This window comes from Amia ocellicauda, chromosome 16 (genome assembly GCF_036373705.1).
Source record: "Amia ocellicauda isolate fAmiCal2 chromosome 16, fAmiCal2.hap1, whole genome shotgun sequence".
NCBI classification, from domain to species: domain Eukaryota; kingdom Metazoa; phylum Chordata; class Actinopteri; order Amiiformes; family Amiidae; genus Amia; species Amia ocellicauda.
Window position 1 is genome coordinate 21,329,747 of NC_089865.1, and position 27,860 is coordinate 21,357,606.

The 27,860-nt window shown below is 40.3% G+C and overlaps 2 protein-coding genes across 4 annotated transcripts in view; one reads left to right on the forward strand and one right to left on the reverse strand.

The window, feature by feature from the left end:
* Positions 1-16,236, forward strand: part of LOC136711831 (glutaminase kidney isoform, mitochondrial) — a 57,630-nt gene extending 41,394 nt beyond the window's left edge. For 2 of the 3 annotated variants that reach the window (XM_066688349.1, XM_066688350.1), the window contains exons 15-18: positions 7,071-7,132; positions 7,664-7,740; positions 8,428-8,491; positions 14,745-16,236. In XM_066688349.1, coding sequence (XP_066544446.1) covers positions 7,071-7,132; positions 7,664-7,740; positions 8,428-8,491; positions 14,745-14,895 — 354 coding nt within the window. In that variant the 3' untranslated portion in view covers positions 14,896-16,236. Of the gene's footprint in view, positions 1-264; positions 3,350-7,070; positions 7,133-7,663; positions 7,741-8,427; positions 8,492-14,744 lie in introns of those variants that run through there. The other variant, XM_066688351.1, reaches the window with a different exon arrangement.
* stat4 (signal transducer and activator of transcription 4) overlaps positions 16,153-27,860 on the reverse strand; it is a 71,780-nt gene continuing 60,072 nt past the window's right edge. Inside the window, exons 36-48 of the mRNA XM_066688538.1 lie at positions 27,764-27,793; positions 27,577-27,670; positions 26,431-26,472; positions 26,237-26,320; positions 25,777-25,875; positions 25,254-25,389; positions 24,904-24,959; positions 24,472-24,566; positions 23,518-23,657; positions 22,892-23,080; positions 22,659-22,734; positions 20,855-20,957; positions 16,153-17,435 (exon numbers count right to left, since the gene is read on the reverse strand). Coding sequence (XP_066544635.1) covers positions 17,412-17,435; positions 20,855-20,957; positions 22,659-22,734; positions 22,892-23,080; positions 23,518-23,657; positions 24,472-24,566; positions 24,904-24,959; positions 25,254-25,389; positions 25,777-25,875; positions 26,237-26,320; positions 26,431-26,472; positions 27,577-27,670; positions 27,764-27,793 — 1,168 coding nt within the window. The 3' untranslated portion in view covers positions 16,153-17,411. The remainder of the gene's footprint in view (positions 17,436-20,854; positions 20,958-22,658; positions 22,735-22,891; positions 23,081-23,517; positions 23,658-24,471; positions 24,567-24,903; positions 24,960-25,253; positions 25,390-25,776; positions 25,876-26,236; positions 26,321-26,430; positions 26,473-27,576; positions 27,671-27,763; positions 27,794-27,860) is intronic.

Consider the following 27,860-nt stretch of genomic DNA (forward strand, 5'->3'; position numbering starts at 1 on the left):
GTATTAAAACTGGCTGTTAGCTGATTGGTGCAAGAATACCAAAAACGGAATACAGAAAAGTTGCCCATCATGGGCAGCTGTTCAATGTGCATCTCCTGACATTGAAAGTCCAGTGTCTTGAACTTTGAATATACACAAGTGCAGATTTGGGAATAAGTCACGCAGCCTTTTCCTTACTGAAATCCACTTGCTGAATATCAATGCCACAGTCGCCGTCAAATGTCTTCGACAAAACTAATGTGTTATTCATGTTGCTTAAAACAGCAGCATACCTTCGGACCCATGGATTATGAAAGCCTACAGCAAGAGCTAGCTCTTAAAGATACTCTCTGGAAAAAAGTGTCTCCCGAGTCCAATGAGGACAGCTCCACAACTGTAGTGTATAGAATGGAAAAAGTTGGCGACAAAAACTAATTTGAAGGACCTGCTGTCACAAGGGTCTCTGGGTTTTGCTTTGACATCTCATATTTATATTTTTATATGTATATAACTATTTATTGTAAAGTTGTGTATTGTATAATTCTCTTGAGCTACTGTTCTTATTTAGTCTGCATACTGAATATGAACTGTGTGAATAATTTGAGATATCAGAAAAGAAAGCAGAGCTCTGAAGTCTTCATTCCATGTTTGTTTCATGAACATAAAACCAAAGAAAAGAACAGCGAAGTGCATTAGGCAACCTGAAAAGGCTTTAACATTTGATTGAAATCAAAGATTGTGCATATACAGTTCCTTGCAGGCATATTTAGACCCTTACTAAGGTGTCCCATTTTGTGAAATTATCAAGTGATGCATACACTTTATTTTTGGAAATTGAATGCTCAAACTGAAGACTTCTAACTGTAAGAATTTATGGTAAATGTCAGCAAAAACGAAAGGGTCAAAGATTAAATTTGTTGATTGCATAAGTATTCCTCAACTCAATATTTGGTTAAAGCATCTTTAGCAGCACAGAGGATATTCAGAGTTTGAGATCATTTGTACCAGTCTCCTGACCTTTTGTGACTTTGTCCCTGATTTGCTTTGAAAGTTTCTTGGTCATGGTTGAGTCTTTGCTTGAAATTCAAATCTGACAATAGAACCTCACAGAGACGGGCATTTTTATTCTGAAATCATTACTGCACAGTTGGAGGCAATTGAACTAATTGTGTACACCTGAATTAATTTAGGTTTGCCACACCAAGGGGTTTGAATACTTCTGCAACCATGGATTTTGCATTTTTATTTCATATTCATTATCAATTCATTTGTTTTTGTTTGTGCTCTGAATGTGTGGAGTAGGTTGTTTATGTATAATATATTTAATTCCTATTGTCATAACTACAAGTGCCAAAGCAAGAAAAACAAAAACTGAGGGTCTGAATATAAGACACTGTATGCTAAGCTTTGCACATAGATTAGTTGTATGTAGAATAAATCTGTATGTGTATGTATAATATACACACCATAAAGTGCTTTAGATATTATCAAGATAATTGGTAATCATTGCAATGAGACTTGTATTATATGAAAGGATTCTGATGGGTTTGTGTTCAGGGCTACCTCTGCATCTCCACATTAAAATGTATTTGATTTAAGTTGCTAGTTGCATAAATACCAATAACAATCTAAACGGCATATTTTACCTTAACTTAAGGCAAGGAACAGCTCTGTTATTATAGAAACATGTCCGGAAGTACTGGTAGGACAAAACCTCATTAAAATATTCTCAAATAGCTATGGTGGGTGGGGAAAAAAAACAAACACCACAACATATGCATTTCCTAATCTACAAATCTTTAATCCACAAATGTATAGTTATTATTATTTTGGATTCTAACTCAGTACGTTTTAAGAGTTATTGCACTAGTATGTGTTGATAGGGATTGATAAATGTGCCAGTGAAGGGATCCTCATACAGTATATGTACAGTGCAGTTTTACATACATAGAAAATGAGTGCCAAATACTACTACTTCAAATGAGTAGTCTTGAATTCCAAAATTACTACTTTATTTTTACACAGTGAAACTAGCTTTTCTTCTCTACACCCGTTACAATTTTTTATTTTTATTTTTTATTTTAATCATTCATGAAAACCCCAGATCTAGTGCAGTCAAATCCAAAAGGATACAAGTTGACTGTGCTCTGTGTTGAAAGTATTCTAGGTTCACTGAAGAGGGCAGCTCATTTATTTTGGGTGTTAACTTTAAATTGGAAACCCCTGGAGATGTAGAGGCTCCCTGGACCGGTCACAGCAGGTCTGAATGCCTTAAGCGACTCAAAACTTCAGAAATGTTCCTCAGACTTTGATGCATTCGAAACTGTAAGGGTTTTAGAGTTATTAAAATGCCAGGCATTTGCACAAGGGATTTTCTAGGGTTACTCGTGTTGCATAAGGGCAACCCCTGCAGGTGATGAAGTCTTAACATTACTGTCATGTGTAGTTTACCTCTTATGATCCATCTTTGTAGAAAAATACAAAGCTTTGAATGTAATGCATCTTACAGCTGATAAAAGCTTCTTGACCCTGATTTGTTGAAATCGGCACGAGTAATCTGAGAATCACCCTCAAATAGTTTAAAGACCTTAGATATGCAGTTATGCAGTATAATTGTTGGGCTTTATTAGTTTGATATTTGTGTGCTGGAAAATGTAATGATTAACCAGGAAAAGCTTTATTTCATTTTATTGTATGTTATGTAATTGTATAATACTCTGGAGAGCGCATTGGTTTTCTTGCTACCGGCTGTTATGCTTTAAAAGATGTCCATGCATATGTAATTAATGTAGAAATACCCCTTTCTTAATGGCAAGGGCAGTAAAAATAAAGTGTGTATAAAATAGTGTATAATCTGGTTGAATGCATTCACAAAAAACTGTTACGTACATACCAAGCAAGTGTTTCACAAAATTTGTATTCCTTGATTTTTTTTTTGAATGCAATTCATTCGGGTTTGAGCAATTCTTACATTTTAGAAGCAGTTTCTAAATATTGGATCCACGCTCAACTAAAATGCCATTAATTATCAGAAATCAATTGGCCTTGGTGTGGAGGCTGTTAACACTGGAATAGTTACAGGACTGAAACTTTCAATTGTGATTCTTATTTTTTTTTAAATTCACTATATAAAGGATTTTACTATATGACAAATCTGTCCCATTTATAAGGGAAGGTTTGTGAATGCAATATTAGTATTCCATTTGAAAGTGTTTACTGTTTATCATACTGTTTGTCTGTATTTCCCCTCTTTGTTTAATGAAATGCTGTCTTTTTTTCCTTCTTGTTTGGATTATTTTTTTTCCTTTGGCCGTTTAGTTCATCAGCATGCTTATTTATGTATTGTTTAATAAATTTATTTGAAATCCCAGTTCCTTGTTATTTTATGTTCATTTTGTTCATTGTATAAGGTTTTGTCTTTTTTGTATCCATTTTGCAGTAAATAAAACAACTGAACCCTTTTAAACCCTTTAAATAATGCAGAGAATTGTTTGCTGTAGATGCTAAACCACTTCTCGTTTGGTCATTGTTTCTTCATAGAGATGTGAATGTAAGGATTTACAGTCAGGTCTAACTCCACTTTTGTGTAAAGGGTTCAGCTGTTTTCCTTTTTCCTTAACATTTATGAACTGATTTTTAAATGTATACTTTAAATTCAGTAAAAATTAATCATCTGATTGTGGAATACAGTCTTTAGAAACCATACATGTAATGATAGAATAATATGAAAGTGTGTCCATTAAAACACAGTGCCACCTGGTCTTGGAGTAGCAGTGATATCGAAGAAATGTCCCGCTGCTCACTGCAGTTCACTGCTCTTTAGTCAGTCTTATGGCTGACAATGCAATTATTTTTATGAATGTTGTATTTGTGTGTTTATCAATATTCATTATTTCCTTGGCCTGCCTATAATAATGATTTTGTCCAAACGCAAGACTACTATCCTATTAGCAGCCTTTATATCATAGTTATTGAACAGCTTTTGCTCTTAAACCTGGATATCAGAAAGCTATGGTTCATTTACTTTGAATCCACAAATTAAAGAAAAAATATGCTGTGCTGCCATAGTGGCGCCAGGGCAAGAACAATGTCCCGAACGGCAAATAGTTTTTTGTTGTATTTTATTAATCATAAAGTTAAATTTAAAAGAAAAAGTAGAGTGTGTTATTCAGTGAACCCCAATCAGTAAGAGAACCAATTTAGGTGAAAAACTGTTTTAGATGTGGGTGAAGAGGCTGTAGCCTGTACCCTTTGTGGGTTCCTGGGTACTCAAATAAGCCACTGACTTGGAAGTCCTAATCCCAATATTGTTGGGCTGGAATGATTGGTATGCATGGAGTATAAACCACATTAAGTATGACTCTTTTCTGATGGTTTGTTTCTCTGGTTGCCCCATATCTATGTGCTTGCTACTAGAACCTGGCCTTTGATTACATAACCTCCACGCCCACAAGAGGATCAGTGGATTGGGGAAAGGCTTTAAACTGATTTTCCTTGGTTTATTTTATTTGCCCTGTTAAGGTAAAGTCTTCTCGAAAATAATAAAAACTGAGTTACCAATGTAAAGGATTAAGTGGCCATGTGCTATTTATTTCTTATATTCTCAGATGTAACTGTGTGGGTATTTGCCTTAATGGAATAGCCTTTGCCTTTTCCTTTTGCACTTTAAGCTTTGCCTTCTAATGTGGTTGGCTTTTTTGTTTGAATGCACGACTGGCACACAGTGATTTGGACATAAATGTATATAGACTTTAAATCATTTGAATTGACAGCACTAGCAGTTGGTAAAAAAAACAGAACCCTGCGGTATGTATTTGGTCAGCGGGGATACCTGCATAAGGTGTTCGCTTGTATTACATGCAAAATTACTCAGTCAAAACCTGTGACTTTCCATTTATACCCAAACATGCCCTGTGCCAGTCTTTTTCTCTGTGGTTCTGTGCTTTGGGAATGTAAAGTGCTCATTTATTTTCTCTGCGCTTCAACAAAACGTTGTCTACTTGCATCCCTAATTGGTTGTAATGCCCGTGCTTCCTCTCTTCTCTGTGGGGAATCTGAATTTGACCTGTAAGCTGCTCCCACATTGAGTAGTTAACAGATTGAGAAGACGATATAAAAGCCTTTATTATTTTTCACATCTGAATTTCTCTACTGAAGTTGCAGTTAAGATGCTTCTGCAGCTAAGAAATGCTGGCTTTGTTTTGCTGTGGTGTTTGTGTTTGTATGCACAGTGAAGATCCCCCTTTGGATCTACCTTTATTGCAACATTATACACTGAGAAATTCAAGATTCATATATTTTTTATTAGGAGATTGACAATCCAATCCCTTAAGGTACTATTGCTGTTATTGTGGTGGGTAGTGATGTTCTGATCTGGAGTTTTGTGGAGGTTTGTAACATCTTTTAGAAAGAAGCATCAGATACAAGAGGGATTTTCAGATCTTTTTGATTCTGTGAAGATTTTGATCTCGGGCACTTGTTTTCAGAATGGTCACCTCTCTACCTCATAGCTCACACGGAGAGAATAAAATAGCTCTCTAGTGAAGTTGGTTGTTTTGTACTGTATAAAGTAGGGTGTTACCCACTGCAGTCTTAATATTCATTTTCATGTTCAGTGAAAGTGCTGCGAATTATTATTTTTATTTTAATTTTTTTCTGCATCTGTCTTTCCCATTACTGGCTTCCCAAACATTAATTTCCATTGACTGCATTACAAATTATTCCAAAACATGTTGGCTGCACATTTTTGGAATGTTTTAAGCATCAGGGAGGCTTTTTTTTTAATCTAACAACTTTTGCTTAGGCACCTCCTTAAAAAAAAAAAAAAAAGCCATTGTCATTTGGATGCATGTCATAAACCATGCTTTTTAATTATAATTTGAGTTTTTTCTTCCCCCATCGCTCTGAATTAACATAAGGGTGTAAAATACATCGCAGAATACTATGGGATAATTCTCTTCACACCATTTCAGCATGTGTAATGTAGGTGTCCACAAATCTGAAACCATACACTCACTAAAGGGATGCCAATTTCTGTAAACTTGTCTCTTACACCACAGATGTAGGTTGGTGCATATTCTTTGTCTGGATCCACCTGGGTTATACTAACAAATGGCTTAAATTCTATTCATGTGCAGTAGGAATAACACCTGTTTTTAGCCCATTGTATTACAAGTTGAACTAACCTCTGGAACCTTCCAAACTAAGGCCCCAATTATATCAGAACACACTAGTCTGCTTACTGCAAATTACAAAACTTTGGTTGTGGTTTTCCGTTGGGAAGAAGCAATCTTTTGATTTGCATTTTGGTTTACTTGTGGCCTTCACTTGATTTGAAAATGATGAAAATTAAGCTCCAGCTGCCCCCTTGTGTTTATTTCTAGTGCTTACACACACACACACACACAAAATAAAACTGCAGGGCAGCATTGTGGTGTTTGTTTAGTTTTTTGTAATAACTAGCATTTTACTTGAATGTCTCTTAATTGACAATATTCCTAAATACCTTCCGAGAGACTTTTAACCTGTAGCAGTTGGCTCACTCTTGATTTAGACGGTTAAGGGTCTTTCAAGAGTTAATTTTCATTAATGATAAGGTTATGTAAAATCACTGAAGTATGTTCACGTCCTTGTTATCCTGAGATTTTCTAGTGTAATCTCATTCATTTTAATTGCATTGGGACACAGGTTCAATGAAAAGCAATCAAGAACAAGAGTAGAACGATTGATTTAGGCAATTTAAAGTTAATGAAGTTGAAAAATGTATCTTATCTACCAATGTGTCAGTGTCTCTTCAGATTATGTACAGTAGTATGGAACTTTCCTGTACCTTAAAGCTGACCAGAAGGGATATTAGTAAAACAAGGAAATACTTTAGTCGTCTGTTAAATTTCTATATTCATTGTTTCACAATTGCGGTCTTGGGACACTCCGCACAACTCCCATTTAAAACCTTAATTTCTGCAGATTACAGCTCTGGATTTGGACCGCTTGCAATTTACTAGCTTGTCGCAGCCACTTCTGTGAGGTTCCCATGTCTCTTTTGTTTGTAAGAACGTGTTTTAAAAGCAATGTTTCTCATCTTTCTGCAGGTGAAGTCAGTCATCAATCTTCTCTTTGCTGCCTATACCGGGGATGTATCAGCCCTGCGCAGGTATGTACAGATACCACCCACCCTTTCTTAGAAACGCTACATTTTCAAGTTTAAAATCCTCCCTTCGCTCGTCTCTGCCCCTGCTCTGAAAACGTGGGAATAAACCTGTGTGGTGAAAGCCCCTTCTGTAAGATGCAGGGGAATTTGACTGCATTGCAGGGTTTCTTTGTTTCAGGAACACAAAACTTCAAACGCAGTAGGTAGGAGTGAGATTGCAGCAAATTTTCTGTGGCTGTTCAGTAGACCATTTCATTTGCCAATACCGGAGCGCAAACGGAAGTAAAATAGGTTTCTAATTTTACTTACTATAGTTTTACTTCTCATACTACACTGGACCCTATTAGATATACAAGTACATAATCCGAAATACTCACAATAATTCAAATACAATTAAAATACACCATGACAATGAATGCATAGACTTCAGATGATGATGAATGAACACTTATTTAAGTGCAGCCGGAACAGGTAACTGCTGTTTCAAAGGAGCCTCCCGGCGGACTGCTAATGGGGATCTTGTTTGTGTGGCAGGTTTGCTCTATCTTCAATGGATATGGAGCAGAGAGACTACGACTCCAGGACTGCTCTGCATGTCGCTGCGGCCGAAGGTGAGCCACTTCAGTTTCCTGTCCTCTGCCTTGCGCCCTGATCCAGGTTTCAGAAAAGCACACTGGCTTTGCTTGGCTCAATCACATGATCAGAACATCCAGCCCTGCCCACACCTGTGGGTTTGCGTGTGAGAACATGATAACAGACGGGAGAATATTTGCTGTCCTTTTGACTGCTCTTCACTGATGTTTGAATGATTGATGCATTGTTATTTCTAGAGCACCTAATTTTCTGCTTTTTCTTTTAAAACAAATGACCATTCATTTTAACCAAATTAGTGTGCAGCTCCAGCACTTTAATAACATTGTTTGACCAGTTCTTTTGTCCTGACAGTAATGGATAGAACACCTTGTCACTAGTATGTTACTCTCTGGTTATTTAAAGCAGGAATTGGTCACAGAGCGAGGTAAACTAGAACGAACTCGACCTTAAGAACTGAGTGACATGTAGCTGCTGATCTGTCTGTTTGTGTGTGATTGAAGCCGCTGTCAAGAAGATAGTGAAATGGTGTGATCCGTTTCAGAATAACAACCTTTCCTGAGCCCAAGGCTAGTGCTGCGTTTCTGTCACTTAGGTGTAATTGTCCACTCAGGTGTAATTGTCCATTAGCTGAAGTACATATTTTTTGTGGATCAACAAGACTGTATGCAGTGAGAGCTGAGTGCGATCTGTCTCCTTGTCTTTAGGTCATGCCGAGGTGGTGCGTTTCTTACTGGAAGCCTGTAAGGTAAACCCAGTACCAAAGGACAGGTAAGCATAGACATCTGTTTAGTGCATGTCCACTGTTAAAGGGGAAAAAAGTATTCAAGTTTGGAAAGTGTGTGTATATAGATAGATTTTAAAGTTAACTTTATTCCACAAATACAGGATACAAATACACGGTAAACTCCAGTCCACAAAACCTGCAAGCTCCCCAAACCACAAAAGACAGATAGAAAGATACAAAAACTAATAGACACAAACGGACAAAAACTGACAGACAGAAAACAATAGATTGGTACCGACAAACAAGGATAGTTACCGACAAATAGATAGAAACAAAAAGGTTCTAAAGGAAACGCGCAAAGAAATTATGAAAAACATTGAAACCCAATAACAGTAAATAACATACACTCCCCAATGCTATAGACAATTCAACAAAAGAAACAAAACTAACAAGCAGTTAATTCCATGTCAAATTTGTCACTCATTTGGTTGTTGCAAATTTGCAAACATGATGCCAGGAATCCAGGAAATAAATAAATAACAGTATACTCCCGAGTCACCATTCGCAAAACCCAAAACCCTCCCATCCCCCACCCCCCCCACATTCCTGCAACTCACAGTCATCTGCAGGACACCGTTCACAACCTCACACAAAACTCCCCCCACCCCCCGCACCAACAGGAACATGTCCAGTTGGTGGACCAGTTTATAATAGGTGCACTCCAGTCTCACCCTTGATGTCACCTGCACTCTAAACAGCAGCCCCGCATCCCCAGTGAGAACCCCTCTCTCCCTATTCTTCCTACTTTTGAGGATGGCCAGCTTGGCCTGGCCCAAAAGGAAGTTCGCCAGTTGTACTGTGCGAGTCCTGTTCTTGCAGTGCTGTACCCCGAAAATAAACACTGTGTCAGAGAACAGGACACCCAGCCCAGCAAACAACCCTTTCAAGACGACAAACAGAGGCCGCAGCCGAGAGCAATGTAAAAAGAAGTGGAACACTGTTTCCCTATGATGGCAGTATACACACAGGTCAGACACGCCTGGCAGAATGACACGTAAAGCGTTAGTAGCAACGATGCTGTGCAGAACTCTCCACTGCAGGTCCCCCACTCTCTTCTGCATCGGTGGTCTGTAGAGACCACACCAAGCAGGAGTGATAGAAGGCGCTACACCTAACTGCGCACGCCAGTGAGTGTCAGGCAGGTCCCGAAATTCAGGGTAGTGCCGAATCTTGATGCATAAATAATAAAGTGCTTTTTTGTCTAATCCCTGAAATGGGATGTCATAGTTTTCCTTAAACTGCAGCAGCTTCCCCGGTGTATCCAGACACTGCGCGACTGCTGGTGTGATCAGAAAAAACACCACTGGGGACTCAGGCTGCAGGTCCACTGCCCCCAAGAATAAATCCCTCAGAAGCAACAAAGCCTCTCTGGAAAAAGCTGAGTGCAGCTGTTCTAAAAACACACCAATAACTCGTTGAGACCGCACCCCTAACACAGCGGCTAGGACAGCAGGGGTCTTCCACCTGCGCTGGTCCATATCAATAAAGTGACAGACTTTAAAACACCCCTTAGCCACTAACAGAGAAGTAAAACTCTCTGACTTCAAAAGTGAACACTTCAGGGACTTATTAAAAACCAGGGGCTGTTCCAAAAGACCCCTCAACCCCAAAGACCCGAAATCATAGCGTACCTGAAACATCTGTAACGCAGTAACAAGTCGCTGGTAAAACACAGGTAAAACAGAGAGATTAAGCTTTTCAGTCTCCAATAAAAACAGTTGCCTATCGCAGTGCAAACCCCATTATCTGTGCAAAAACACAAATGCCAGATCCCTCCAAGGGTGAGGCTCAGAGCAAAAAAAGCAGCCTCTGGAGACTGGAGTCACCACCTTACTACAGACATCCATCAACCCTTGCCCCCCTTCCTTCACAGGCAAAAACAGCACACACTGCTTGATCCAGTGCATGGGCCTTCAGAAGTAAACCTGGGGGATCCACACACCGAAGTCTGTGCCATAATAAAGATGTGACCAAATTATTAATTACCAGCAGTCTACCCCTAAAGGACAATTTAGTCACCAGCCAGCACCAGCTCTGCAGCCTGCCCTGAACACATTCCAGCTCCCCATCCCAATTTTCTGTACTTCTTCTCCTGATCTAAGGATATAAGACCAGAATTAAAACCGAAGAGACTGGAAGCGGCCAAAATATCCCGCACTAAAAAAATGCTATCAAAAATGGACCTATCGGGCACACCGTACCTCTGATCCGGCTGCACAACAGAACCCAGCACCGTACGCAAGCGATTGGACAAGGCTTTGGACAGAATCTTATAGTCTGAGCATAGGAGACTGATTGGGCGCCAGTTTTTGATGTCAGAGATGTCCCCTTTCTTGAGGAGTAAAGTCAGCACCGCACGCCGACAACTCGGAGGCAGTTCACAGTCCTGCACGCACTCAGTAAAGACGGCACACAGATCTCCTCCTATCTGTGGCCATACAGTGCGATAAAACTCCTGGTAGGCCGTCAATGCCTGGTGATTTCCCAGTGTTCAGTCCACTGAGGGCCTCGGAAAGTTCCAGCAGTGTCAGCTTCCCCTCAAGCTTCTGCCTCTCCACCTCAGGAACTAAAAGGCAGGTCCATGAGAAAACAGCGAGCCTCCCCCGACTCGTCCACAGCCTCAGCCGTGAACAGCTCTTTGTAAATCTGGACCGCCAGCCCACAAATCTCCCCAGGCTCCTGCAGCAGCTGGCCAGTTGCAGTCCGTAAACAGTGCATCATCTTATGCTGTGCCGTCGTCTTCTCCAAAGCAAAGAAATACTGCATAGGTGCATCCATCTGCGACAAACTCGGAAACCGGGAGCGAACCAGCACCCCCTGTACCTGCGTGCTCAACAGATCCGCTAACCCTCGCTTCTTCAAAGTCAGGTCTTCAAACAGCCTAGTGCTGAAATCAGACTCCAAAGCTCTGTGGAGCTCGGAAATATCAGCCTCCAGTTCTCTCATCGCTGTGTTAATCCTCTGTGTAATGTTTTCAGTGTACTGCTGACAGAGCAGTTTTATCTGAATTTTGCCCATGCCCCACCACTCCCTCAGGGAAGGAAAGGTATGTTTTTGCCTCTGCCACCTTTCCCAAAAAAAGGCAAAGCATTTCAAAAACTTAGTATCATGTAACAACTGAATGTTTAGATGCCAATGAGAGGACTGAGCCTGTGCAGAAGGAAAAAACACTTCTACTGCCACTAAACTATGATCAGAACCCAGTAGGAGAATTTTGGTGAAATGAAGCTATTTAGTTGGTGTCTAAAAATATACAATCTATCCAGCCTGACCAAGGAGACCCTTCCTACACTGCATTTAGCCCACATATACTGCCTGTCAGTTGTATGTGTCATTTGCCAAACGTCCACCAAATCATAAGCTGTCAACACTGATTTCAGCTCTCTAACTGACCCAGGGTTGGGCTCCACGGTATTATTGCGATCAAGCCTACAGTTTTCAGTGCAGTTAAAATCACCACCCAATAAAAGAAAGTCAGCAGGCTCACGCTGATCTAAAACACCAGGAAGACGTTTAAAAAGAGCAATCCTCTCGTTACCGTCATTAGGGGCATAAATGTTAATTAAATTAAAAGTCACCATAACACTCTCAGGCTTAAAGTCAGGAGCAAATAAAATCGCAACTCCGGCTCTAAAATTCGTACCATGACTTAAAATGACCTCCCCCTTCCACTCTGTAAACCAGTCCGATTTGATTCAAAGCATCAGTGTGCGTCTCTTGCAGAAATGCTACAGAGACACGTTTCTGCACTAAATAATCAAACACTGTAGCTCTCTTCACGACATCTCGGCCCCCATTTATATTCAGTGTGCAAAATAGCGGCGCATGCATTGAGGGAGGAAAGGGAAACAAAGTGGAAACGCAGACTGACAGACCACAATACAGCGCCAAGGGAAAACAAATGAATGAGCTCATACATTGGTGCCTGTTTTAAGGGATATACGGACTTCAGCCATCAGGTTTTTCAGGCGATCACACTTTTTTCATTCCCATCCCTTTAGACTCCCACAGCACCAACGCCGCTGAACTTAAAAACAGTTTCAAATCGGGAAAATTATCAACAATACTGATCCCACGTCTCCCCTTAACCAACTCCAAAAACTCCCGTATACTCTGTGTGCTGTAACCCCCTTTGAGCAGCTGACTGGCAGACAGATCAGAGCAGACAGACAGATCAGAGTCACTCCCCTCCTCATCTCTCTCGCCGTCCCCGCTGCCCTCCGCAGTCCCGGCCTCAGCCAGCAACTCCCAACTGTTCGCAGTGGAGACACCGCGCTCCACGTCCTGCTTTTCTGTGACAAAACTGCGATTTGCATCACTGTCAATGGGTCTACCCTTCTTCTCACGTTTCCGTTTAGGAAGTTTAAACTCCCCTTTCGCAGCCGTCACCTCTCCCTCCATTGCCACCTCTGCTGGCCGAATCTCAAGCGCCGGATCTGCCATAGACCCATCACCCTCACGATCAGCGTCGTGGGAAACAACAACTGCCTCCTGCAGAGCAATCTCACTCTCAGGCATCACAGTAGCAACCACAACCGGAGCCACAATCTCCCCACTCTCATTTCCCACACACCCCAGTACACCATGTACTACCTGTACCGGCACCCCGTCCCCACAAAACACCCCAACACCAGAAATTCCAACCATCGTACCGACACCAAACGATCCAGCCCGCTCACCTTCCTGCACACCCCAAGGTCCAGCCCACTCTCCCTCCTGCACACCCGACAGTCCAGCCTGCTCCCCGTCCCCGGTACCTGACCCAGACTCTACGTGCACCTCGTCCACCGCAGCACTAACACCCCCTTCTTCCCTCGATCTCCTGCAGTTCTTCGCAATATGACCTTCACGGCCGCATACAAAACACTTCATCAGATCAGATGTAGCGAACACAATATGGTCACAGCCATCCACTCGAAAACTAAAAACAACATTCAACTCACTGTAGGTATCAGGAAACAACATATAAAGCTGTCTATTAAAATATACAACATGTTTTAGCTCAGGACTTTTATACCCCAACGGTATCCTAGTGAAATCCGACATAAGCTGCCCGTGTCGGCTCAGCTCCTTGATCAAAACGGCATTGGAAACTTACTCAACAAGCTCCACGCACTCCTCCACACTCCCGCCACACATGCACACTCCCGACAGACGGCAACAGACGATAGTCGATAGATGTAGATAGATATTCAAAATACCAAACTGAAAGCATAATTGGATGAGTCTCCACCCCTGAGTTAATACTTGATGGAAGCAGCTTTGGCAGCAATTATAGCTGCGAGTCTGTTGGAATGGGTCTCTACCAGCTTTGCACACCTCGATTTGGCAATACCTGACCATTCTTCTTTACAAAGCTGTTCAAGCTCTGTCAAGGTCCATGTTGATCGACAGCAATCTTCAAGTCATGCCACAGTTTTCTATTGGATTTAGGTCAGGGACTGGACCACTCAAGGACATTTACTTTTTTATTACTTATCCGCTCCAGTGTAGTTTTGGCTGTGTGCTTTGGGTCGTTTTCCGTAAGGATTTTTCTATAGTTTGCTCCGTTACTTTTCCCTTCTATCCTGACAAGTACCCCAGTCCCTGCCGATGAGAAACATCCCCATAATGTGATGCTGCCCCACCATGCTTCACAGTAAGCATGGTGTTCTCTGGGCGATAGATCAATTTTAGCTTCATCAGACCACACAACTGTTGCCACATGGCTGCAGAATCTGAGTGTTTTTGCAAACTTCAGATGGCTTTCAAGATGGACATTACTGAGTACCATACAGGCCAGATTTGATGTGTGCTTAGGGGTATTATCATCACATGCACTCTTTGACCAGTCTTGGCCATGTTAAAAGCCTGTAGCTCTTGTAAAGTTGCCATTGGCCTCTGGGTATCCTCTCTGATCTGGTGGTGCCACTCACCTTCCACTTAATCCTGACTGAGCTCCAAAAGATATTCAAGGCCTTTTATGTTTTTAAATCAATCCCCTGATCTCTGCCTTTGTCCTGGAGTTTCAACAGCTCTGTCCTAGGATCATAGGATCACTAGGATGTGTAGATAAATGGAAAATGTATATGAATGCATTTTAATTCCAGGCTATAAGGCAACAAAAGGTGGACATTTTGAAGAGGGGTGTAGACTTTATGTAGGCACTGTATATGATCTAACGCAATTTTGGATATTCTCTGATTGTTAGGTTTTTGTGGGATCCATGTTCGAAATAGTCTTTTCTCTGACCTGTAGGTGGGGAAACACTCCCATGGATGAAGCCGTTCACTTTGGGCACCATGATGTTGTGACAATCCTCCAAGACTATCATAACAAGTACAGTCCTCAAGACAACCCCACCGACCCGAAAGACACGGCGGAGAAAAACCTGGATGGTTTACTGTAACCGAAGCAGGACAAACCCAAACTCCAATCCTAACCCGTTTCTCGTCGGACAGTTGCTGTTGGGTAATGTTGAGTGTATGACCGTGCTGTTTGACATGGGGGTGCGTCGTTTGTGTTCTGAACACGGTTTTCTTCAGTTTCTTTTTTCATTTCTGCTTTGCTTGATTTGCTGTAGCTCTTCCGCTTCCATCCCCAGTTTTCCTGGACACTTGTGTGGGGTGTAAAAGCACCAAGTTTGCGTGTGTGTGTTTTTATCAATGATGATATAGTATCAAATATATATATATATATATATAAATGTAAATTGTATATTAATTTGTGTTATTATTGAGGTCACTAATTAGTTGAACTGTTCATTGCTTGGTGTAAATAGTGTTTTATCTGTAGCTTTACATTAGCACTAGGGGTGGCAGCGATCAGCACCTGTGGATGTTGTGTTTACAAATAGCAATTAGAAATGCTGCTGCTATGGCTGGTTTAACCATTTTATCCATCATGTGTAACATTAATAAAACCGAAGATACGGTTGTTTTCTCCCAGCCTGAATCTTACTGCATATGTTTAATTTAACTGTATTTTGCTTTTATATCTGAATATAGCTAGACTTAGATTTACCCCCCATATATACACACAGCAGGGTAGCTATAAATCGCACAAGTTTTTATGATTCTGATCTGACAAGTGTATGTGATTTGGGGAAATGTTTACCCATCGTTTTGTAAGTTTTCTTCATTGTGTCAACGTACAACATAAAAACATCTACACAAATTGAGCAAATGAGCCAAAGCTAGATAGCGTGTGTATAGGTCTGTCCAGAGATCTGCACAACTACAGAACTGCACATCAATCAATCAATCAGACCCGCGCTCTTCTTCCTGATTGGCCGGTGAGATGGGGTCGTTCTTCACTAAAAGGTCCCCGACACACGGCCGAGGTGAGCCTAGATGAATGATTGTAAGCCAAGTGTCTGTGGAAGGATGTGCTTTATCTGCAAAATCCATGTTTCCCCCCTACAACACTGGTTTGAAGTATCTGAGGTTTTGAGATTCCAGCCCCACGCTCATACTTTTCTGTAGCTTTGTCTCGATCACACTGAGCATTGCGTCTCGTCTGACTGCTGACTCTATAATTGTGTGCTTTTGGAGTAGGTGCAGATTTGTTTCTGGCTCGAACTTTGTACAATTCTGAATGTATGTCCTTCCATTTCCTTTCCCAGCGTTTTCAACTGACATTGTGAAATACGTATTAGTCTGTAACGTTGCAGGCAATGAAAGATATTTATTTTGATGAACAATGTTAAATAAAGCACTGTTTTAAGGCACAATAAAAATAATAAAATATGTTCTGTGGTTTGTCCTTTTTAGGGAGACTATTCCATTTTGGCAGCTGTAGTTGAAACCCCCCAAAAACATGACATTTTGTTTTTCAAACTGTTAGACCTTTATGAAATCTCTACTTCTATTGAACAAGAATGAACAGCTTGCAAATTCAAGAACATGGAAAGCTCAGCTGAGTAACTATATCCATAGCAGGTGCTGGCAAAACTCTATACGACATTTCCCTTCGTAGAAATGCAAAGCGATCAGAAGTGCAGGTTAAGATAGATGTACAATCACGTTTATAACTCATTTCAATTGCAGTACAACATGTGTAAGTGCTAATTCTCACAGATAATAAGCTTCAAGAGATTCTTCTCTTCCTGTACAAAATCACACCTGCATCAATGATCCATGGATTATCATTTCCTAAAATAAGGGCTCGGTGTGGAGTTGTTCCTGATACCTGCAGGTAATACTGTCGGGGGACCAAAATATAATTGTTCGACTGGAATAAGCCCTGCTGTGCCAGAGTCACCCTCTGCCCCACTGACGAGCTGGAGGAGTGATTTTCTTGTTGAACCTGCTGATCACTGTGCTGTCCAGCTGATGTGCCTCTCCAGCTTGCTTAGGCATGAACAAAGTCTATTGGGTGGCTCCCTTGTCAAAGACTGCCTTGCAAGTTTCAGGAGTCATTTGGTTTGATGGTTCACAGATTATTGTTTATAAAGGTGTAAGTACTGAATGACATGATTGTCTACCTTGCTTAGATTTACTGATGAGTTTTATAATCCTTATATTTTCTATGAACAATTTCAATAGGGACAGTAGCACTTCTTTAATACATACAAAAAGGAGTTGGAGTATTTATCTTGAGTATAGTCTTTACTCTTCCGAACCTCCCCCATAATACAAATCCTCTTCCGATACACTGACACTGAAATAAATGTATTTTTTCTTATTAGTACAGGAGCTGCATTTCGGTTTGGCCTCAATACTCAATTGGTATTTCTCGCCCATCTTTGATTTTCGTTTTTCGTGGTTGCAGGTCAAACCATGGCTGGGGGTGGAGGGGATTAATATAATGGGGAAGTGAGGTTTACAGGCAGAAGTAAAATAAATATTGTGCAGGGCTCTACTCCTTCAATGATGCCACTCCACTCATCCTCCTCAGGGTAGGTGTGCTGCAGGCCAGTCCAGGTTAGTTTGGGTACGCAGAGCACATCTGTGAGAGAGCAAGACAGAGACAGCGTGAGGAAAATTCACTTCAAGGGTCCTATTCATTGCATTTAAGAATGTGTGAGTTATTTGTGAGTGCTACAGTTGCTATGTTAATAGGTTAGGATCTTGTGTTAAGATGAGAAAGTAAAAAAAATGTTACATGTGGTTAAATATTTGCAACATCAAGATTAGTACAATCCAGGAACTGATATGTATGTATAGTTATATGTTGAGTATTTACACAAGTATTATGTTACATTGAATGAATCGAAGTGAAAACCGTACAGGGATTAGGATACGATACCTAAGGATGCTGTTGGGAAAGAACATGCCACATGTCATAGTTATTATAACTGAGGGTGGTTGGTTGGACTCCCCAGCTTTGACACTGATATTATAGACCAGTGGTCTTCAAACCGGTCCTGGAGTACCCCCTGCTCTGCTGGTTTTTGTTCCAACTGAGGTCTTAATTACTTAATTGAATCCTTAATTGAACTAACAAAGCAATATACATTTAAATTAAGTAATTAAGACCTAGGTTGGAACAAAAACCAGCAGGGCAGGGAGTACTCCAGGACCGGTTTGAAAACCATTGTTATAGACGGTACAGTTCCATACGCTGTGCTAGCCTAGCTCGAGGATCTCAGTCCTGGTCTTAACGAGTCTAGTGTTAATTTTTCTGTTAATTGCTTCACTAATGTAAGTGAGAGCTGGGATGAAATGGAAAGCAGATATACTGGGGTGACCTATGATCGTCTCTCCTCTCAGTGCACTTAACACCACAGAAACTGCAGCGTGAACTCAACATTAGCATGCCCTGTGCAGGGGGGTGCAGTGTTTACCTTATAGCAACAAATCGAAGTCTGAAAAAAGCGTGTCAGTGCTCTGAAGACCGCAGCACAAGAGAAAAAGTACAAAGAGTTCAGTATTTCAGGAACAGGAAACAGACAGCGGACTGATTTCAGTGTCCTTCACAAGAGACACATAGATCGGAGCTTTGCATTTTCACTCTCTGGCTCAAGATTAACACCACTAGGATGGCATTTCTCATTCTGAACAGCGTGCCGCCCACTGGAAATGAATTGGGCCGTGTACAGAACTTTACTAAGCTCCAGAGGTTGTTGAAAATAATATTTACACGTTTGAGTTGCGTGCAGAAGTAATCACTTTTTTTTTTCCTGAATCTTATAATCTCTGGGTCTCTGCTTCCTTTCAAGATTAAATAAATGTGAACAACAAATGAAAAAGTTGCTATGATAAACATATTGTTGATTACAAATGTAGATCAGCCAATATGTAGTTTTAATTATACAATTTGAATGTATAGCTGGAAAACATTAATAAACATTTCACTATTAATTTCAGATCTGTGGCTTAGGAACATGTAGAACAATATTAAAAGGGCTTATGCATGCTTCAGGTTCATATGCAACTGTAAATTCCCATGTGTGTCTCTTTAATCAAACAGCCATCATTAATAATCCTCTCAGTCCTTGTGGCTTCAAGACACGGGTTTCTTTTCCCCAAGGGCACCTGCTTTTCATGCAAATCATGGGAAGGTGTGGATTACACCTTTTCCCTTTTCCTTTTCTGGCCCTCAACACCCTTCCTTCACTTTATAAAGCCTCACCCATGGAACCTGGCCCAGTTATATTAAGATCGTGGTGAGATTACCAGTACAGTTGTAATTGTGTAGATGTGGCACATTTCAGCTGCAACCGTTTGAAAGCAATGCAGCTATTCTGTTCATTCCCAATTATATAATCTGAGTAAAAACTGTCCAGGAGGGGCTCAGATGTTTAAGAAATCTATTGAAGAATCTTGACCGGGTTTAAGACAACACCGGCAAGGTTGTGTTTATAATAATGGCTGAAATGTTCCGGAACAATTGTTTGAGTCGTCTTCTACTATCCCAGGAGTTGTCCATGTTCTGCTTATAAAAGAACTCTAACATTTACAAAGGTGTTCAAATGAAGAATGGTGGTTTTGTAGAATGCCAAGATGCTGAGGGAAATCTTTTATATATTTTTCAATATAAAGCACACACATTTCAACATGAAGGGAGTGGGATGTATGAAGTGAAAGAAAGGAAGAACCTGAATAAGACTGGAGCTCCACATTATTGATCCACCACCATTCTACACTATGGGAAAGTCAGAACAGCAAAGACACAGGATAAAGACAAACACAAACAACTGTGTGCAGTAACATCGCTTTAAATGACCACTGCTGTCAGCATGCTGCCCGATCGAGTCAAATATGTTTCTCAAGTACGCTAAGGGGTGTTACTGTCTTTCCCAGAATGCAGTTCTCCATTGTCAAACGTGAAAACAAAGCATTCTAAAATTCCAATCTGTCAGATCAAACACTGAGATATGCTTGTAAGTGTTAGACAGGGTTCCCAAGGTACTTGAAATCCTTGAAAGTTTGTGAATTTGAGATAAAAAAAAAAAAAAAAAAAAATCAAGGCCTTGAACGTTTTTTAAAATAGACATGGGTCATTGAAAGTGCTTGCATTTATATATTTTGTGCAAGAATATTTAAGGTTTTAGTTTTTTTTACTTATACATTCAATTGTTGTCTGTGAGCTTCTGTAAAGCCTGCTAGTTCTCATAATAAAAATTCTCAGTTTTGTAACAGTAATTAACCTTGAGCTCAAACTATGCCGTGTAACTTGGGTCCTTGAATTTGAGGGGATTGGGCCTGGAAATTCCTTGAAAAGTCCTTGAATTTGATTGTTAAGAAGGTGTGGGAACCCTGGTTAGATCACTATCACAATAGGTTTGCAAACTGAAGCTACAAAAGCTACATGTCAGCAGGTTTGTGGTTTTGAAATCCATTCTGTAATGTCATTGCTGACTTGTTGAAACACATCCATTTCTTACTTATATCTTGTTTTGCCGATGATGATTAAACACTTGAATATTTCCCTAGTTATACATTAAAGAAAGGGATGCTTTTCCTCTTACTGTGTGGAGCAGAAAATCACTATGTACTGCACTTATCTCCAACAAAACAATGTCTCATAAAAAATAACATTTCATTTCCCAAATGTATTAAACTGCATTTATTTATATAGCCATTTTATTGTTACTGTATTTTATGTGATGCAGGGAATTTATCTACCTTCGGTTGTTTCTGACTTCTAAGCTCACCAAGCAAATATGAATGAATTATCAAATCAACTGAGGTAACCATTTTTGGTTTTGGCAGATCCAGAGACTTTGAGAAACAGGCGCGATTGGTGTTACTGCTGTTATTTTTGTTTGATCGGTGCAAACAAAGCAAGATCTGCCAACAAAAATCTCAAATAACAGGTTGTATCTGTTACAAGTTTAGCAAAGCAGGTTAAAACAGAAAGAAGATCTCATGCTGCGACAGTGCACTATCACGGGCATTTTAACGAGAAACCACTGAACATACCACCGTGTCAATTTCCGCAGGATTTATAATCCGCGTGAGCTCTCCAAAGTCTTCAGGAGATAAAGGCAACATGGTTTCTGTCGACTGAAGTCGAGAGGGATGACTAAAAGATAGAAGACAAAATTATGATTGCCATTAACGGTTTTCTTTTTCTTCTGCAGAGCAAAGAAACATATAGCAACAACAACAAAAATACAATGAAGTCACTGATAATATAAAAAACGTTGCCTACATCTTCTTTGCTATAATTAGATTTTGATATATAATGGCCATGTTTCTTCCATCTTTCCCTCTTATTTCACCATGCACTCAATCTCATCTGTTTCTAATATGCCTCATATAGATAATATACTATAGATTTGTTCTTAAGTTATATGCGTCTTTCTGGTATCGGTTGGAAACATCAATGGCACAAAAGAGTATTCAATGTTACTCTGTTTTATGAACTGAATAAACCGTTAAATAATTACAATAAATATGCAAAATTATGTTTAAAGGTTTACTGATCAAGGCGATAAAATTAAGACTTTTCAGGACTTCATGTCAGTGTCTATAAGGCGATAGCAAAAACCTCTTGCAAGCAAAACGAACCGGGTGTTTACTTTTTCAGTTGGGTGGGAGTTTTGATTTAATAGAGGCCCATATGCGTGCTTTTTTTTTTTTTTTAAGATTAATTATATACTTTTTTTTTGGAAAGCCTATTTTAAGATGACTGTATTTAGGCCCAATCTTCCTATATTGACAGCTCTCCCACAGTCAAACAATCAAGTAAAACAGAAAAGCCGGACGTCTTCATATTTTTTCTTAAAAGTTGCCTGCCACTGAAATAACATATTCTGTTCTGGTTGGCTGCCTCCCAACTCCTACTCAGGGGAAAAGAAGTAGAATATTCTCCTATGTGCCACAGTCAATCATACTCAAATTGCGAGTATATCGTTTTGAGTGTTACACTTTATCAGATTTAAGAACGTAAAGCTTTGTCCAAACAACCGCAAAACCAAAAAAAGATCCAACTCCAATCTTTGAGAGCCCCAGGTCATCTTGTTTTCCATTTGAGCTTTCCATGACCAAACTGGTCTAATCTGAACTGGTCCAATTCCACATTTTCACAGGTCTCATTTCAAAAGATCATGTATATGACACCTATAGAGTCTGCTGTAAAGTCTGCGCCTTGACTCGCACTAGTCCTGGTTGGCACACTCACAAGCCTGTCGTTGGCTCGACACCATTTTGCCAGAGTTGCCTTCTTGTGTCTCTGTAGGTTTTAGGTGAATTCCAGTCTCTGCCTCACCTGCTGTGCTGAATGGTTATAATTTCCAGTTGCCTGACGTCATAACCACGAAACCTACTAGTTACTAGTAACAGCTGCCCCGTTTTCCAAAGATAAACTGTTTGATTATCTGTTTAATTAAACCTGAATTCTTCCATTCATTCAGAAACTAATCTCACTGTTACATAAATCCATATCCAGATCTTCAGTTAAATCAAAAGCAGTGTAAAAACAATTTAAAAACGTAATCTTGTATTGCTGAGTCAGCTCTGCTAATGATTGTACACAGGCAAAAAAGAAAATCTTTGAGGTTTTGTTCTTGAGTGTTTTGTTTTCCATAAACCAGCAGTCTGTGTGTGGCAAAGTCTGTCAATAAGAAATATTTTGCTGAGTGAGAACATTAACTCCTGAAGTTCACAAGCAGAACATCTCAAAAATACATGAAAACCTTTCAGCACAAATACTCTACTGCGCTGGATTGCAGTGCTTCGATGCCGTCTATCGACAAAATGGAAAAATGAACAGCATACTTACACTTCTGATACGGAGATTAACTCTGTCTTGATGTAGCCATGCGGTGTGGGATTTTCAACATCCATGGGCTCAGATGCTACAGAAGGAAATACATTGGCATGATGTCACTGTGTCTGCATTTGAAGATATTGTTATGGTTTGCTATAACTTGGTAGATCACTTTCTTAACTTGTCACGGGACACGTTTTGGGAAATCCACTTTCGTAATCATAAACCACACGGCAGGTGCTTACTTTCTGTGGGTCTGGAATAGTATTTCCCAAACGCGCTGTCCTTGGGCATGTTGGGATACAGGAAACGCAGCGGATTTTCGGGAATGTTCTCGGCCGCCATGACTTTGTAATTGCGGACGATGTCGGGGAAGGAGACGGCCGACAGCTCCTTCTTGGTGTAGGGCTCCACTGCATGGAACTGCGGTTCATCTGGTACGGCACGGGAACACTTTAAGTTAGCTTAAAAGTTAAGCAAAAGTAGGCAGGAGACAAATTATACGTAGACTGTAAGGGAAGCGAGGCAAGTGTAGACCCCACTTGGAACTGAACCACCATCAAAAGCACTCCCCCTGAGCACCAAAACAGCATCAAACCCACCAAACCCAAAGACCACCACCCTGACATGGGCACTGAATGCTCCACAAAATCTTGGAATTACTTCACCCTAACAGGCTTGTTTTATTAACCCAGAGCACCGTTATCAAGGCATATACATCTGGGCTTTGTTTTGTAACCACAAAGTATTCAAAAAATGGGGAAGCTTACCAAAATAAAAAGGGAAAGACATAAACCGATGGGGCTTCTGCCCTGTTTTGAAAATCGTGTTTTAACAGTATTTTTGTTTTTGGAGTGGCACTAAATCTCACCGTTCTGTGACCGCTCCACCCAGGTGAAAGTGATGGCTCCCTCACGACTGCTCTCACTGAACCTCAGCAGAAATGTGCCTGGACTCCTGTCCTTCAGCAGAGTGCGCTCCCTCTCCTTACTGACGAAGCCCATGATGCACCTGGGAGAGAGGACACACATCACATGCAGACAGGGCCTCCGGGAATGTCAAAATGTCAGGCCAGTCTGAGTGTAATTTGAATTGAATTTGAACTTGAATTTTGTCATGCAAAAGCACAGCCTTTTGGTAGATGAGTGTAAAGCATTCTTGCTAGGTAGTGAAAGCAGATATTTTAAATTACTTTTTCCTGTAAGATACATGTATGAAACTCAGGATAGCTGTTGATTAAATTAATCAAGGAGAGGAAAACAAATAAGGATAAATGAATGATATGTAATCAGCACTGTGAATATATTCTGTATATATCCATAACTGTTACACAGAAACATCAACTGCAAAACAAAGACTGGCGTGTGACTAAAGGGGGGGGGCTGTATTACTCCTTCCCTTCTACACTGCGTTAACCCGGACTAAATTAAAATGGGTTTCCAAAGATCAGTCATATCAAATCTGCCTTAGACTTGAAGTGTCCCCTTTCCATATCTGCCCCCAATGGCTGACTTTGGCGGGTGACCTTTTGCAGTTAGTGAAGTTGGTTTAAATCTATGGAAGGCAAGGTGCTTCAAATCTATCTGTTGCTGCAGAAGTCAGTGGTTTTCTTCCATCAATAGACCAGCAGCACTAAGAGCGGCCAATGCCTGATTAAATATATTGTGAACAGCTGTCTCTTAATATTTGTCTGCTGTTGATTAATAATTGAGCATAATGTTTTAAACAAGAATCAATGCATTGCTACACACTTTCCTGTGTCATTTGGCAACAAGGGTTTTTAGCCCAGAAAGAGTGAAGCCTCATTTGTCTCGAAGAAGCTTACCCATCATTCCACAGGGCCAGAAGGTGTCGTTTAATAAGCTCCAGGATGCCTTCAATCCACAACCAGAATGGAAAGCTTTTCTCATTTACATTCTCCTTGAACGAAAGAAAAAGGAGCCCACTACACTCACTGTACCAACTCTTTATATATATATATATATATATATATATATATATATATTTGTCTGTTTATTTGTCTGTAATAAATTAGTAATACACCTTGTTAAATATATGTTTTGTAAATGTCTCCAGTTTGGAAAGGATAGTGAAGGAAATAATTCATTTTGAAGAAAACAGTTGTATTTTATATGCATTCCAACACAGTATTTAGTGACTAACTAGTGACAAAAGATATTAAACATTTTAAGGAAACAAAAGTCAGAAAGCTATTCTAATTCCAATGTTTGTTTTGTCAATACTGAAACATACCCACCTTGCAAAATTTTGTCCAGGGGATCAAGCCGTCAGGGTTGTTACTGGCATTTGGACCTGTTTGTTGAGAGACGTAGAGCACAGTCAGTGCTTTGCAGGAGCAACCTAGAGTTCAGCTTGCATAGGTGACACTAAACTCTCCCTTTCTGTGTTGCCTGGGGGACACTGGCTTCTTGCCCAGGGGTGGACTGGTGCTGTGCTCTTGGACCTGGCTTGCCACCTGTGGCTGAGGGATTGGCTCTGGCTTCAACCAATCCCTCTAGGGATCTCAGACTCCTACAGTGAGAAAACTCCTGAGCGCACCTTTGTGTTGTCGCCATCTAGAAAATGATTGCCGAGACTTCCACTTACCCAGCAGCTTGTCTCCCAGCATGCTCAGCTGCTCAGTGTTCAGCCCTCGTTTGGTGACGGAGGAGAACTGCCAGCTCAGGACCTCTGCTAGCTGGCTCCAGCGAGCAGCGGGAGGGTTCAGGAAAAAAGACAGGTTCTGCCATGGGGGAAGGAGATGCCATCAGATATGGAGAAGTGTGCCAGTGTATTAAAAAAAAAAAGGAACATTTTAATGTACGGTGACTGAGAATCCTGGAAAATGGTCAACCAGGGCAAGTTCCTGCCTGACTCTTTTACCAGTGACTTAAAAACACCACACATGCAGATAAAAACAGTAAGAGAAAAGGCACCACCTGGATACAGATAAGATACAAGGGATTTTTTTTTTTCTCTTTTTTTTTTTTTTTTACTCAAAGCTAATATCTTAAGTATTCTGTCTAAAACGTCATGTAAATCACACACTTCTGTCTATTATCTAAGTATCTTGCATAAACTGAGGAGGATATTTGTGGAAACAGTGGAAAGACGGCAGTGAAGGACTTACCTTTGGTTCATTGGTCAACATGTTGTACCACAGAATGGAGGCCCAGCCACTGGGCAGCTGGCTCACATTGGAGATCACCACCAGGGGAAGAGAGGTAGTCTGGGAATGCAAACAAGACTCATTTTTATTAAACATCCATGTGGGAGATCTGTGAACAATCTGAGTACTGACAAAAACATTTTTCTCATTTCCATGCATGTTTCTTTGTCTTTGTCTTGATACATGGCAAGTATATTTAACATAACATATGCACCAGTGACTGTGAGAGTGACGTTCTTGTATGTTTTCTAAAAAAAAAAAAAAAACAACACATGACTCAATCAAAACTGCAGCACAGGAGCCGAGCTAAGGGAAGAGCTTATAATAAATGTTTCCCAGAGTTCCACTTTTTAACGCTCGTTGAGCACTTCTTTGTATTGGGCAAAAGGGAGGGAGAGAGCCGATGGCACACATCACTCACCTCTAGGTCTACGACCAGTCCCGGCTGGCACAGCTGGGTCTCGAAGCTGATCGAGTGCAGCTCCTCCGTCACAATAAGAGGACCCTGAAACGATATGCCACGTTACTGTAATGTCACAACCATATAAATAACCCTTTAAAGAAAATGGTAGATGGTTAAAGTAAAAGTAGCAGTGATGTCTATATATCAGGTACCTCATTAGTTCTGTTTCCGGCAGTTTTCTGTTCTTTCAGTTGCTGTAAAGTGAGAAAATAAGTATACATGTAACAAAGCAGGAAACAAAGAGCAGACAAGCAGCTAGACTTCTCAGAAGAGGGGCACTGCTAAGACACCCATGTGGATGTAACCTTTTGCTGGATGCTACTTCAGTTTCTAAGATATTCAGTTCTAAGATATTCTGTACACTACTACAGTTAAATTTACTGTTAGAAGCCACTTAATACTATTAAAAAATCAAAATGCAATACGGTAGAACGTCATCATTTGCGATTTGCAGGTGGGTTACATTTTAAATTTGGTCTAGCTCCAACTGTGATACTATTAATTATAATAATAATGAAAAACGTGAGCAGGGTTGAAATTAGTAATTATTATTTATTTTTCTTTATTTTCTACTTGCTATATATCCTAGTCTACAATAAATATGTTTTGTAGTTTGGGATTACATCTTTGTTTTGCATGCTCATGAGAAAAAGCATCTTCCAAACACTTACGAAAAAGGTAATGTTTTATGCATAGACTAAAAAGCATAATATCCCAAACTTGACTTCAGAAAACGTTGCTCAATGTCCACAGTCCCAGGACAATAAGCAATAAGTAGTTCATAACCTTTCTAAGGGTGAAGAGAACATTGGAGGTATCATCATGCCAACCCAGAAAACTTTGGGAGTATTTACAGAACAACGTTAATTAGTCACAATGCTTCTATGTTGCACACAATGTGTATATGCCATTGTTCTGCGACACACTGGTTGAAATGTCCGTCTGTACCTGCCAGCTTATCTGGCGAGAGCAGTAATTTGGCTTCCCTCTGCAGTCACAATTAGGGGCGAGAGGCTTTTTTTTAGAAGCTATATCTATTGGCAAACAGTACTTGAATGCCATTAAACTGAATCAACAACAGATATTAACCAATACCACTTCAAACAGTAAAGCAACAAGCACATACACATAAAAGGATCTGTCTGTGAATGTAGTTTTATGTTTCCTGCAATGTTTGAGTCCAGTTTAAAATGTGTTTTGCTTCTTTGGAAATTCATGGGACATTGTCTGGATGGGATACTGACTAATGTTCAAGAAGTCTGTGGATAAATTTAGAAAAAGATGTCCACAGGCCCTACCAGATGTCGAAACTCGGCAGCTAAACTTCCATTCGTCGATTCCTCCATGTTCATGACTTTCGTGTTGGTCCCCAAAATGTTAAACTTCCGAAAGCTTAGAAAAAAAGATTATCATCGTTAGAAACATGGACAAGAATATACATATTGAAACAAGGAATATGTCTCTGTTTCTTGAAATTAAACTTACCCCTTTAAGGTGTTCTTTTCAGACACATCCCTAGAAAAAGGAAAAATTGAGAAATATAAATTCCTTTTTGACCAATCAGGCCAGCCATGATCAGATA